Here is a 13,059-nt window from a genome sequence, read left to right on the forward strand (position 1 = left end):
CCGCCCCCGCCAGGTAAGTGCCCCGGGTCCTGGGGAGGTGGGGGCGGGGTGGGGCGCCCGGCCGAACTGTCCTGCCCTGCCCGGAGGTCGCGCGCGGCTGGGAGAAAGGCAGCTGGGCTTAAACCTGGGCCACCCGGGCGAGTCCACCTGTGAAATGGGAACGTCGGGGCTCGTTAAGCAAGCATCCAACTGCATGTACTGGACGCCGCTGCCTTCAGGGAGCTGCAGTCCGGGAAACGTGCGTTCCAGGCAAATGCCCGCTCTTGTGAAGATGGCGGAGATCTTTCAAAAAATTCGGATTTCCAGGGTTTCTTAAAAATACTGGACCGCATTCCCGGGGCCACGGCCTACTGGAGACTGAGGTGCCCCTAGATGGCAGCGGGGATCCTCCGGTTCTCCACGGACAGCGCCAGGCGCCCTTCAGTCATGATGGATTCCTGGCCTCCGGGGGCATTTGAGATGGAGACCTGGAACCTTCGCAGTCCAGATCGGCTGTGCCCAGAGAGGCAGGGGGATGCAGACTCCTGGGTTCAAATCCACAGGCTAGTCTGTCCCCTTCCTAGATCCTCCCACCTGTCAAACAGGACTGAAATGAGAACATGCTGCCCATAGCGGGGTCTGAACATTAGGAAGTGCTTGGGGCTCCATCAGGCTAGGAGTAGAAAATCAATAACATGTTTGCTGAATCTTAATGTGAAACCCTTTGGAAGAAACCAGTTCTCAGGAATTCATCTTGGACGGAGGGAGTTTCAGATTCCTTCCGGAGACAAGGTTTGGGAGGGGAAGGAAGAGAGCCAGTGGGGAACGGGCAGCTACCTGCCCCTGGGTGGAGGAAAGGTGCCCCTAAGTGGGTGGGAGGGGGCAGTAAAGTTCCCTCCACCCTCAGTTCTGCCTGGTGCTGAGTCTTAGACAATAACAGCCCCTTTGGACTGTGCCTTTTGGTTGCGGGTTCCTTGGGCTTTAATTACGAAGGTGGCTCTGAGAAGGTGGCCCCAACTGTTCTTCCCAAGGCCAAAGAAAGAATGACCACACTTTGTTTTCTTTGAGATGAGGTCACAGTGATGACAAGGGACTCGGCACCCTTAATGATGCTCATAAGTGTAGTCTACTCTTGTGTTTGAACACGGACTCTTATCCAGAGACTGAGTGGGTGCTCAGTGCCAGGCTGACTCCTACAGAACCCTTTATAAGACAAAATGGCGCCCCCTCCTGGTGGAAGAAGCACATAAAGGTGCTTCCCTCTAAGTGGGCAAGTGAAAAAAGGTGCCCCTTCCTTTGGACTGTGACAGGACACAGGGATTCTAGCTTCACTTGCCGCCTAGGTCAGGTGTTTTCGAGCAGTGCACAAGCTGTACAACTATCCGTGACATTCCCAATGTCCTTTCCATACATTATGTAATTTAATATACAGGTGGTGGAGAGACTGTTATCAGCCCTATTTTATAGCTGAAGACATTGAAGCTCAGAGAAGCTAAGTGACTTGCCCAAGGTAACAGAGCAGGCAGAACTAGAATTTCAATCCAGATTGCCTTCTGACTGTGAAGTGCCCACTGCCTTAGGTCCTGAGCGCAGGGATGTGGGGTCCCTGCTCTGGCACTCGGGCCCATATATGGGTTCCCTCACTGCCTGGAACATCTTTCCCCCAGACACCCACACAGCTCACTTCCTCATCGCCTGCAGATCTTTGTCCAGAAATGGTCACTTCTCAGGGAAGACTTCCCTCTCTAAATTGCAGTTCCTCCTCCGGCCGTTCCTTACCCTCCTGCCCTGCTTAAGTTTTCTTTAGAGCCCAGTCTGGAATATTGTATTTTATTTGTTTGTTCATTGACTATTCCCGCTACTTGCAGGTCAGTCCCATAAGGAGAGTTTGGTCTGTTTCATTCACTGCCATATCCCCGTCATCTAAAACAGTCTCTGGGCACCTTAAAGTTATTCAATGAATCAGTGATTCATAAAGTAATAAAACAACTAGCTTTCACTGGCCGGGAGAAAGAGCTGTTAGTCTTAATAACAATGATAATACTTTAACACCATGTTTCTCACCGTGGCACTCTTGGCATTTGGGATTGGATGATTCTGAGTGGGGTGTGGGCTGACCTGGACATATTATGACAATTGAACACATCTCGAGGTTTTGCTAGCATTAGAACAAAATTGTTTTGAATTGAGAATCATGATCTGACATGAGCAGATAACTTGAAATGCACCAGGCCCTGTTCAAAGTAGCTTACACACCTCATTGCAATCCACACAGTCCTAGAGGGTGGAGAGACTTATCAAAAGCAGACCTTGAGATAAGGACTGGGGCACAGGGAATTTATGGAGCAGGTGATCCCAGGAAGTTCTAGCAAGGGAACAGAGAGTTTAGACTCTGGACCTCCAGGCCTTTAGGGGTCTGCAAGTTGATGGAGGCCTTGACCAAGTTTCAGGACTCCAAAGGTATAACAAAATGCGTACATTTCTCTGCTGCTCAGAAGCTTTTGACCAATGCAAAGACTACAGATAGTAAATATTAATGCATTGGTAAAACATAGCATTGAAAATATTTTCTATCATGTGGCCCAAAGTGGTAGGAAGAAGGAGGGAAAAGCCAGAAGACTGGAAATAGTGGCTGCAGAACCATCTCATGTCATCCCTCTGGTTTGGAAATTACAGACTGTTGGTCTGTTCTTCTGTTGTTTCAGTTTCCATGATGTGAGCAATCATCTTCTGCTTTTTAAAGAAAAAGCTAACCAGCTGTTTTTTAAGCAGTACCCATCTATGTACTTTCAATGGCACATGAACCTCTTAATTTTTGTCGTATTTCTGATTCAAACTAAAGCAGAGGCCATAAACGTAATCCCAGACCAGTTTTATTTGACCTCCAAATTGCTTAAAAATTGTTAAGTTAGTTGCCCACATTTAAAAATCAGAAGATTTGTATTTGTCGAAATACAGATTTATGGTGTAAAACAAAATTCAGCTCTGGAAGCACTGGGAATGGCTGGCCAGAGCTGACCAACAGCCGATCCATTGGCACAGGAAGACTCTCCAGTTTGCCATACCTGTTTGTCTTACCTGGCCTACTTTTTCCCTTTATCTTACCTGTCTGTCCCCTGGGGGCATTTGGGCTTTCAACCTCTGCTTTGGGTTTTTGAAGACCTTTTAGTCTACTACTGAGTGGGTCACTCTTCTAGTTAAAAATGTGTCAGTTATAGAACAGGCTGTGCTGCTGTAACAAAGACTCAAAAACCTAGGGGCCTAACCTACGAGGTGTTTACTTCTCTTTCAGTTAATAGATCAGAGGTAGACAGGTGGTCCGTGGCAGGCAGGTGGTTCTGCTCCACGATCATCCAGGGACCCAGGTTTCCTCCGTCTTGTTGCTCCAAATGGTCAAAGTGGCTCCCAGCCCACAGGAAGAGGGAGAGAGAGAAGGAGAGGAGCAAACAGACATCAATGCAAGGACAAGACCAGAAGTTACATCATCACGTCTGCTCACTTCCCGTTGGCCAGAGCTCCATCACATGGCCACACCTAGTTACAAGGGAGACTGAGAAATATAGTCTCCAGCTTGGCCACCCAGTGCCCACTCGAGACTTAAAGTTCTGTTACTAAAAGGAAGGGACAAATGTGCGCTGAAGAACCACAGTTTTTCCTCTTCCAGGGAACCTCTGGGTTTCATCATGAAATGTAGGTTCCCCAACTCGCAGAGGCTGGGGCGTTTCTCAGGTACTTGAGGAGAGCCTCAGCTTAACCGTGTATTATTTTGTTAGTTTTAGATTGGCTGGTACAGCCGAAACCTCGATGGCTTGGTGGCAACGGCTGGCTCCTGGATGGCCCCGAGGAGGTATTACAAGGTACCTACAGGATGAAGCCCAGACCTGATGTCAGAGCCAGGATCCCTCCTCCTCAGGCTGCCCCTAGAATACTGACAGCAGGGGCTGCCTGTGCTCCAGCAGTCTGCCTGTTCCCAAGTACTCAGCCCTCTTGGAGCCTCCCCAGCTCCAGCAGAGAAGGATGATGGCGGGGCTCGGCCAGGCTGTCAGCGTCCCCAGAACAGTGTAGGGTTGGACTCTCCCTGGGAATGGGGCCTCCTTCCTGGTGGAGAATTGAGAAGGAAGGGGCTTGAGATTGGTTTTCAGATCCCTAAAATCATAATAAGGGGTTCTCTGCTTCCTGATGGTGAGGCCCCTCCAGGGAGGGTGGAGCAGTTTCTGAAAAGAACCATATGCAGGCCCAGGGCCTAGAGAACAGTGGGGGTTCAGGCGTGTTCAGTTGCATGCGTGCAGCTGTGCTTGTGATTCTGCACACTTCCATGTGTGTGACTGTGTCCGTTAGGGAATGCAGCTGTGCAAGCAGCTCTGTGGCCGTGTGTGTCTGAACATTTGTGCATCTGTGTTCATTTAAATGCGTGCGACTGTAAGTGTGAGAATGAGTGTGTGTGTGCGGGATTTGCTTGTGAACGTGTGTGGGTGGCTGTATGTGTAGTATGTATACGTGTGTTAGGACTTGTAAGGTGGTGAAAATGTGTGTGTGTGAACATGTGCATACACATGTGACTAAATGTGAACACCTACGTTTCAGGGTGTGCGGGTGAACATATATGTATATGTGTTACAGTGCACGTGAGAATATATTTAGGATCATGTGACTTTGGACTTCGCGCGCGTGTGCGTGTGCATATGTGCATGTGCACACACACGACACTGTGAGGAAGACCCAAGGCACAGCCTGGAACCTGGAGGGTGAAGATGAGGGTGGCCTCTCTTGGGTAATGCGCATTCACTGCCCCCAGGGAGGGGCTGCCCCTGAGATCCTGGCTTGTGTCCTTTCCACAGCAGAGGCTTGCAGTACCACAGAGGACGGGGCGGAGCCACTTCTCTGTCCCTCAGGCTACGAGTGCCACATCCTGAGCCCAGGTGACATGGCTGAGGGCATCCCGAACCGTGGACAGTGCGTCAAGCAGCGCCGGCAGGCAGGTGAGTGTGGGTGCCCAAGCCCTGCTCCTAGCCCCTGCCCCAACCCCACGCTCCCTGTAACACCCCCCCACGGGAGACCTGTTGCAGAAGAAACCACTGGCCCCCTGAGCCTGGCCCAGAGCCCCTCCTGTCTTCTTACTCCCCTTCTCCTCCTTTCAAATCTTCCATCCTTCCCCGTTGCCTGCACATGACGCAGGCCCTGGAGTCAGCAGGCTGTCTGCAAACCTCAGTTCTGTCACCTTCTAGCTGGCTGACCTTGAGTCAAGTGCTTCAATCCCTGAGCCTCAAGTTCCCCATCTGTAAAATGGGATCCCTTCACGCCGTTATGGGAATTAGTTTAAATCATGCATGGAAAGGCCTCGAAGCAGAGACAAGAGATCTAGGTGCTCAGTAAACATCGGATGTTTCATATCCACCTATGTATCTATTTTTTAATTGTCTGAGAACCCTTAACTTCTGCTAGGATCATTCAGTGTGACTTAATGAGTCTCTGTCTTTTGGGGGGGAATGCAGTAGACAGAGAGTGAGGGGCATGAATAGTGTCACTTTAGTCGGCATCATTTTCCAAAGAGGGGCAAGGACGACAGAGCAAGGACTCCTGGGGTTACCTCGAACTCATGTGTGCCTCAGATAAGGCATAAGGTCGAGAGGTTTGGTATGGATTTGGAAGAAATATGTAGGAAGAGAAGAATCTGGAACTTCAGAGAGATGTAGGGTCCTAATCAAAGTGGAGCCCATTGGAACTCTGAGTCCACATGATCCAGGGCCGCTTCCCCACTTCTGCATCTCTGAGCCCTAGTAGCTGAGGACAGCACCTTCGGTCACAATCGAGGATAATTGCAGCGACCCTATTGGCCAAAAGAATGCATCGGGGTGCCGATCTGCCAATGCGTTTTTTGTCCTGATTTGAGAATTTATTTCTCTGAAGTGTTGCAAGAAAGACATGCACATTAAGTCAGTTACACATTTAGTATCATTATCATCACAAGTAATGAAATTATGAGACATTAGAACTTATCTTGAGGATCCCGATCCCTGGAATTCTGGGCTTTGAAAAAATTGCCTATAAAAGGATTTGAACTTTTCACAACTAGGTATCTTTGTGAGCTTTTCTGCATTCCACTTGCTTCTTAAGGTTATGAGCAGATTCTCTAGCCGGATGGCCTGGGTTCCAGTGGCCACTCGGGCCCTCGCTACTGCGTGGCACAAATAGAACATTTCCAGGCCTCATTTTCCTTATCTGTAAAGTGGGCTCGTGATCCTTTAGCTAACATGCCTCTCGCTTCACAGGCACAGAACAGAATCTCCACTATTTGTGCCATTGTTCATCTCTAGACACCAAATCACACCTTAGGTAGATGGGGCATGTGGTCCATCAGATGCAAAACCCCAAGGGCAGGCCAGTCTGTAGGACCAGGGCCGGAGGGTGGAAGGAACAGCCTTTGTCAAAGGAGAGCTGTGGGGTGAGTCAGGAGTTATTTAGACTGTAATGTCATTTTTGTAACTGAAAAGTCCTGGAACTACTTTGCCTTTCTCATTCCCCTGGTCTTGCTTATTCAGTTATATGAGACCCACTTCAAGGATGGAACTAAGCAAAGAGAGCAATTAAATGATGCCTACTGTTGGCCGAGCACCTCAGGGATGCTGTCTTTAAGCTTTATCATAAGCCTATAAAAGGAGAAATATAACCAGAATGCAGTGTCACATAGGATTAAGAGTGAAGGCTCAGAACCACTAAAACAAGTTCAAATCCTGTGGCTTTCTTCCCTGGTGGCCTTGGGCAGGTAACCTCACCTTTCTTAGCCTCAGTTTCTTCACCCATAAAATGGAGCTCATGATGGTCACAACAGTCATTTCTTCGTGGGTGTGGTTATGAGTCTTGAATAAGAGAACACCTGTAAGGTGGTTAAAGCAGCACTCAACACATAGTAGGTCCTCAATGAATGGACATAGCTATCATCTCTGTCTTATGGAAAAGGGAGGACTTGCGTTCAAGACCTTGCCCAGACAGTGCACACAGTTGACAGGAGCAGAGTGGGAATTCCAAACCTGTCCACCTGCTCTAAAGCCTGCGAGTGTGTGCATGTGTGTGTGTGCGTGTGTGTGTGTGCGTGTATGTGTGTGGTGTGCGTGCATGTGTGTTTGCTCCCCCTCACACAGGAACAATCTGAGCCTTACAGATGGAAATGTAAGTGAAATTCCTAGCCTTGTCCCCAGAGCGGGGCTGTCACTTAGCAAGAATTGTTGGTACTTAATAGGGAGTTTGTAGACACCCCAAATCCCAATAACTTTTTGTGGAGCAAAGGTTGGGGGGCGGTGCGGAGTGGGCACTCTTGACCCAGGGCAACCAAAGAAGAAACCTTTTATTTAAGTTTTTTTAAAACTACATATTTTAAATAATTTCAGACTAAGAGAAAAGTGACAAGAACAGTACCTTGGACCCTGTACCCTGATTCACCAATTGTTACAATGTTGCTGCATTTGCTTTATCATTTTCTCTCTCCTCCCAACCCCCACTCTCTCTCCATATAAATCTACATATTTATTTTTTGGGACTATTTGAGAATAAGTCGCAGATCTCATGCCCACACCTAAGATGCCAGTCTCCTCCGAGAGCCAGCTTCTAGAGTGGACTGATGATCATTCAGGTTTTATAGTCCATCAGTCTGGAATCCAGCATTTGAGGGGTTCGTGTCTTTCTCAAGAGGAAAATGAACATTGAAACATGTAGTAAATCTGATTTTTTTGAGAATCAGTATTCTTTTCTGAATGGGTTCAAGATCACTCAGAGGCTGAGTGTCCAGGCCCAAGAAGTGGGCGACGGGGCCCTGTGCTCACCTCTGACAAATGACTTCACGTCTGTGTCATGAGAAGAATAAAGTAAGATCACATAACCTTGAACAGGCATTATGAGCCAGAATTCATCCTCAGGAAGACAGGTGGAAAAGGAGTGTTTTAGAGAGCCTCCAGCATGGAAAAAACCCTAAAATTCATCTTAGTGCTGATAAGTTATCCACCTCCCCAAGGCTGCTGATAAGGTATCCATCCGCCTGAGAGTCACCTCCCTTGGGCTCTGTCGCCATGTACAATAAATACCAGCGCTGGTCCTCAACACTCAGGTGGTTATTAGGATGGCCACAGAACATAAGGAAACAAAAGGTCCAGCTATTGCATAGAGGTGATTTTTCAGTGGAGGTATGATTGGCATAACTGAGTTTCAGGTGCATGAGTGTGATTTTTAACGTCATAGCCGTCCGGAAAGGCTGGTGCACTGATGGGGAGAAGTGAGCTAACTGGTGGCAGACATTGCCACGTGAAACGTGTGTCCCAGCCAGAGTTCCAGTCTCCCCCAAGGGTTTTACTATTGGGATAGTGTGGGGGCTGCAGGAGGAGGTGAGGTTAATGACAATCAAAAGAGAGAATTATGTAGTGGGAATTCTTGGTGATGTGAGATGTATGAGGTTGCCAAGAGTTGACCACTTTTTACGCACAAAAACGGCAATTTTATATGATTCCTTTTAATATTGTATATACATTTGGTACCCGACGTTATTGCTTTTGATTCTCACGATTTTATGCCCATTTATGCCCATTTCCAGGAGAGAAAACTGAGGCTCAGAGAGGATTAGTGAAGCAGTCGAGTGAAAATTCAATCTGAAGTTACTTTGTCATTTGTAGAAATGACACTTGAGTCTCTTTTGAACGAACTTGAAAAAATACCATTTACTCCCCGTGTGAACATATTTTGTAATGATGTTTGCTGAACAACATGCTAAAATTTTGCTTCCCGTTCATCTGTGAAGACAGCGGTTCCCAAACTTTTTGGCCTCAGGACCCCTTTGTACTCAGAAAGTATTGAGGATCCTACAGAACTCTCCTTCATGTGGCCGTGGATATTAGAAACTAAAGCGGAGACATTAAAAATATTACATGTTAATTCATTAAAATGACAATGGTAAATTCATTAGGTAGTAAACAGAAATAACATTTTTTTCCCTTAAAAATAACTATATTTTCCAACACACAAAAAAATAGAAGAGCAGCACGGTGTTACATTTTTACAATTCTAAATGTGAATTAAGAGAAAAGAACTGGATCCTCACATCTGCTTCTGCATTTGATCGGCTGCAACGTGAAAGTTATGTAGCCTCTGGAAAATTCTGCTGAACGCCCTCAAGAGAATGAGAGTGAAACACATAAATAATTCCTTAGTATAATTATGAAAATAGTTTGGGTCTTATAAACTTCCTGAAAGGTGTTTAATTCTCTCACTTGTTTTCCAGATGGGCGACTTCTACGACACACATTTTACAAAGAGTATCCAGGTAAGAGAAAAAAAAACATTATTTGCAGAGGATCCTAAAAAGAACAATGAGCATTTCTCGGGTGAAGAAGAAAAATAAAACTCTATCAACTATTATGAGAGCTACATTTGAAGCTGCTAAGAAGGCAAATGGCCGTGTTCTCCCCAGGTTCTTTTATGCCATCAAATGGCACTTTTGGATGGGATGGGTGGTGGGATGCCAAGATGTTTCTGTTGTTGAAAATCTCTCCTCCAACCTGGGAAGTCCTCCAGGTGGCATCCAACATGGGCCGGAGCCATGTCAGGCTGCAGGCTAGGAGGGTCCTGGCAGGAGCAAGGCCCAGGCCTGGGGGTGTGGGGAGCATCTAGACACGTGACCAAGACAAGGACTGAAGCAGCAGCTCAGGGATGCCTCATAGGAGACAACACAGAAACTGGGGTTGGGAAATAAAGGAAAAGACCTGTTGTCTAATGGTGGGCAGAGGAGGTATGAATCAAATCGGGGTTCATAGCAATTATGGTTTCATGCTAAACATCAGAACCTGGGACTGGAGATTCTTAAATTGCTCCTACCTTCATTTGCAGAATTGAAAAATATGACTGACACTGTTATTCCATTCAGTTATCCATTGATTCATCTGTCCGTCCATCCATCCATCCATCCATCCATCCATCCATCCATCCATCCATCCATCTATGTAAAAATTCATTCAGTCATTCCATCCATCATCCAGTAATTCATTTAATTATCCATCCATTCATGATCCATTCAATAATTCATTCATTCATAATCCATCTACCTGTCTCATAATTTATTCAATCATCTATCTGCCTATTCATCATATTTTGATTAAGCATTTAGCAAGCATTCTGTGCTTCTTCATTCTTCATTCTATTTTTATTCTGTGCTAACAGTTGGGGTTACATCCGTGAACATGGCAGATCCAGTCCCTGCCATCACACAGCTAATATCAAGCAGAAAATTCAAACATTAATAAGCCCAAGTGGTTTTTCAATAACAGCAAGTGTAAAAATCTGAGGTTGGAAGCAACTTGGCTATCGCTGTAGCTGGAGGGTCTCGTAAGTGACGGGGAGAGTGGCAGGAGATGAGGCCAGCAATGTGGGCAGGGCCAGACCACACAGGTGGTGAGGCATGGTGAGGAGAAGTGAGAGGCTGCATAAGTGGGGACTGGGTGACCTCATTTGCAGGAGGAGGGAGAACCGGGCTAGGGCGCCAGGCAGGGCCAAGGTATTTGGACTTCACTTGAGCGGAAACTGACATGCCTGCCCTGACTGGGCTCTAGTGTTTTTTTCGTTTGTTTTGTGTTGTGTTGTGTTGTTTTGTTTTGTAGAGGGTGACTCCAAAAATGTGGCAGAACATGGAAAAGGACAACAGAGGCACTTTCAATAAAGTTAGGGATGCGGGTAAGTGGGAGGAGTGATGAGGTCATGGAGTGGGGTGATCTGGGGCAGCCAGGTGTCCTAGGGAGCTTTAATCATGACGTTGACCAGTGGGAGGGTAAAGAATGGGGCTTTACCTGCAGGTGGAATTTTAAACTCCCTTATAATTTTAAAGTGAACATATGAGAACTTCATATGTTATCAGAAGTGGAAGCTCCTGTACTCTCTGGACCCAAACCCAAAGACTCGACTGGGTTGTAACTTACCTTTCCATCCCTTTGCCCTAATGCCTGTACGAACAGGCAGACAAGTCCTCCATTGTCCCATGAAGTCTGTCTCTCTGTCTCTCCCTCCCTCTGTCACGTGAGACAATCAAATGCCAACTCTATGATAAACTTGTGCTTAGTTGCTCAGCAGTCATTCAGGAGCTGTGCTGTGGGTAGCAGTGACTAGAGCAGACAGAGCTCCGAATGGCCTCTAACATGCCTCAGTAGGAGACTAACAAGTCAATGAGTAAGTCAACGAGAAAGTGACAGACTGCAACACGTGAAGGAAAAGGACAGGTGATGTGGCGCAGAGTAATAGATGAAGAAACTAAGCCTGGAAGAGTTGAAGTCATTTGCCCAGGGTCACATGGTGGTAGAGCAAGAATTTAAAATAACCCAGGTCTGGCTGGCTCCTAAAAGCCATCCTAAACCGCCACTCACAGCTGTGTTCTTCCGCTCTGGCCCCCGCACTTCCACGTGTAAGGTTCACAGTCCTCAAGTGGGTCAGGGGATGGGGACGAGGAGCTGCTTCAGATGGGGGTCAGGAGAAAAGGTGCTGCCCAGGGGAGACCTGGAGAACAGATGCCCAGGCAGAAGGAGCCAGAAGGAGAAACACCCCGAGGCAGGAAATATCTTGGCTCAAAGAAGCCACAGGGAGACCACTGGGGTGGAAACTGAGTGATGAGTGATGGAGGGGAGGCCGGCACCAGAGGAGGTTACAGGTTAGCCACAGGCTCCGCTCTCAGATGCTGTCCAAGGTGAGATGCAGACGAATGTGAAGGGCTGTGGGATCGCAGTGACTGGAGGGGTCTCAGTGGATAAAGCCCCATACTCACTCATTCCCTGTGAAAGCGGATTGTCTACACGTGGTAAACAAAACCTCTTGAAAGCGAGTGATTTCCCCAGAATGTCCTTGAAAGGCAAACACCGCAGACTATTCAATCGTGAGTCCGCCAGGAAAACCTAGAGCCAGCGGGGATTGATGCCAGCATGTCTATTACTAGCTGGTGACAGGAACAGTCCTTGCAGTGGGTCTGACCCACCCGAGGACTGTGAACCTTACACGTGGAAGTGCGGGGGACCCGAGGGGAAGAACAACGTGAGTGGCGGTTTAGGATGTGGCTTTTAGGAGCCAGCCAGACCTGGGTTTAAATTCTTGCTCTACCACCATGTGACCCTGGGCAAATGACTTCGACTCTTCCAGCCTCAGTTTTCTCATCTATAAAATGGGAATGATGAGACAGATGTGTCAAGAACTAAATAAGATGGGCCCCATGGAGACTTCACAGAGAGTTAAGAATCTAGTCTTAGCAGAAACTCTCATCTTCCTGGTGTCTGGCGGGAGAGGAGGAAGAGGGACTTACACAGATCGTCACCCCCATGTTCTTCCCAAGCAGTGGCTCATATTCATTCCTTCTTTGCTTTCTTTTCAGACAGTTTGAAAAAACATTCCTCCACTTTCCGCTAAGCCTCGGAAACAGTTGTGTAAAAATGATTCGACCTGCAGTGGTTATGCGCAGCTCAGCAGAGCATGACCCCAGAGATACTTAGAGACAGGACACCTAGCTCTCAACCCCAGCACGGTCCCACCTTGGCTGGGTGACTTTGTGGGAGCCATTTACCAGCACTGGGACCCTGTTTCGTCATCCTGGAAACAAGGCACTCCTAGGAATCTCATTTGACCCTGCAGCCCCACAGATCCTGCCCTGGGAAGAAGTCGCTGCCCTGTGAGCATGAAGCCCTTTTCTAAGACAGAGTTCAGTGTCTTGTTATTTACAGGTTTCTTCTAAGTCTGACTCTGGCAATTATGAACCCAACCCAAATGTTCTCAAAATATATTCGCTCATCATAAAATGGAAATGAACTTAATCTACTCACACGTGGTTCATAGTTTTGACCACCTGATAATCTTAAATCGGGTATGCTGACGTCATTGGCTCCTGGGGGTGGGAGGCAGGCTAGATGTTGCTGGGTGTCAGCCCGGCTCTGCTTCCGGAACCCAGGAGTAGCCAGGCCACCCACGCACATTTTAGTTAGGAGACTCGGGGAAGAGGATGCGTTGAAAGCGACATTAGAAAAGTTCTTGGGAAAAGCTGGGATGGGAGGGGAAAGAAGTCAGATAAGGCGACGT

The 13,059-nt window shown here is 47.6% G+C and overlaps 1 protein-coding gene across 1 annotated transcript in view; it reads left to right on the forward strand.

The window, feature by feature from the left end:
* WFDC1 (WAP four-disulfide core domain 1) overlaps positions 1 to 12,797 on the forward strand; it is a 24,237-nt gene extending 11,440 nt beyond the window's left edge. Inside the window, exons 3-7 of the mRNA XM_015600281.2 lie at positions 3,753 to 3,836; positions 4,818 to 4,958; positions 9,242 to 9,283; positions 10,614 to 10,686; positions 12,362 to 12,797. Of these exons, the coding sequence (XP_015455767.1) occupies positions 3,753 to 3,836; positions 4,818 to 4,958; positions 9,242 to 9,283; positions 10,614 to 10,672 (326 nt within the window). The 3' untranslated portion in view covers positions 10,673 to 10,686; positions 12,362 to 12,797. The remainder of the gene's footprint in view (positions 1 to 3,752; positions 3,837 to 4,817; positions 4,959 to 9,241; positions 9,284 to 10,613; positions 10,687 to 12,361) is intronic.
* The last annotated feature ends 262 nt before the right edge of the window (positions 12,798 to 13,059 follow it).

The sequence above is a fragment of the Pteropus alecto genome, unplaced genomic scaffold, assembly GCF_000325575.1.
Source record: "Pteropus alecto unplaced genomic scaffold, ASM32557v1 scaffold7, whole genome shotgun sequence".
Classification (NCBI taxonomy): Eukaryota; Metazoa; Chordata; class Mammalia; order Chiroptera; family Pteropodidae; genus Pteropus; species Pteropus alecto.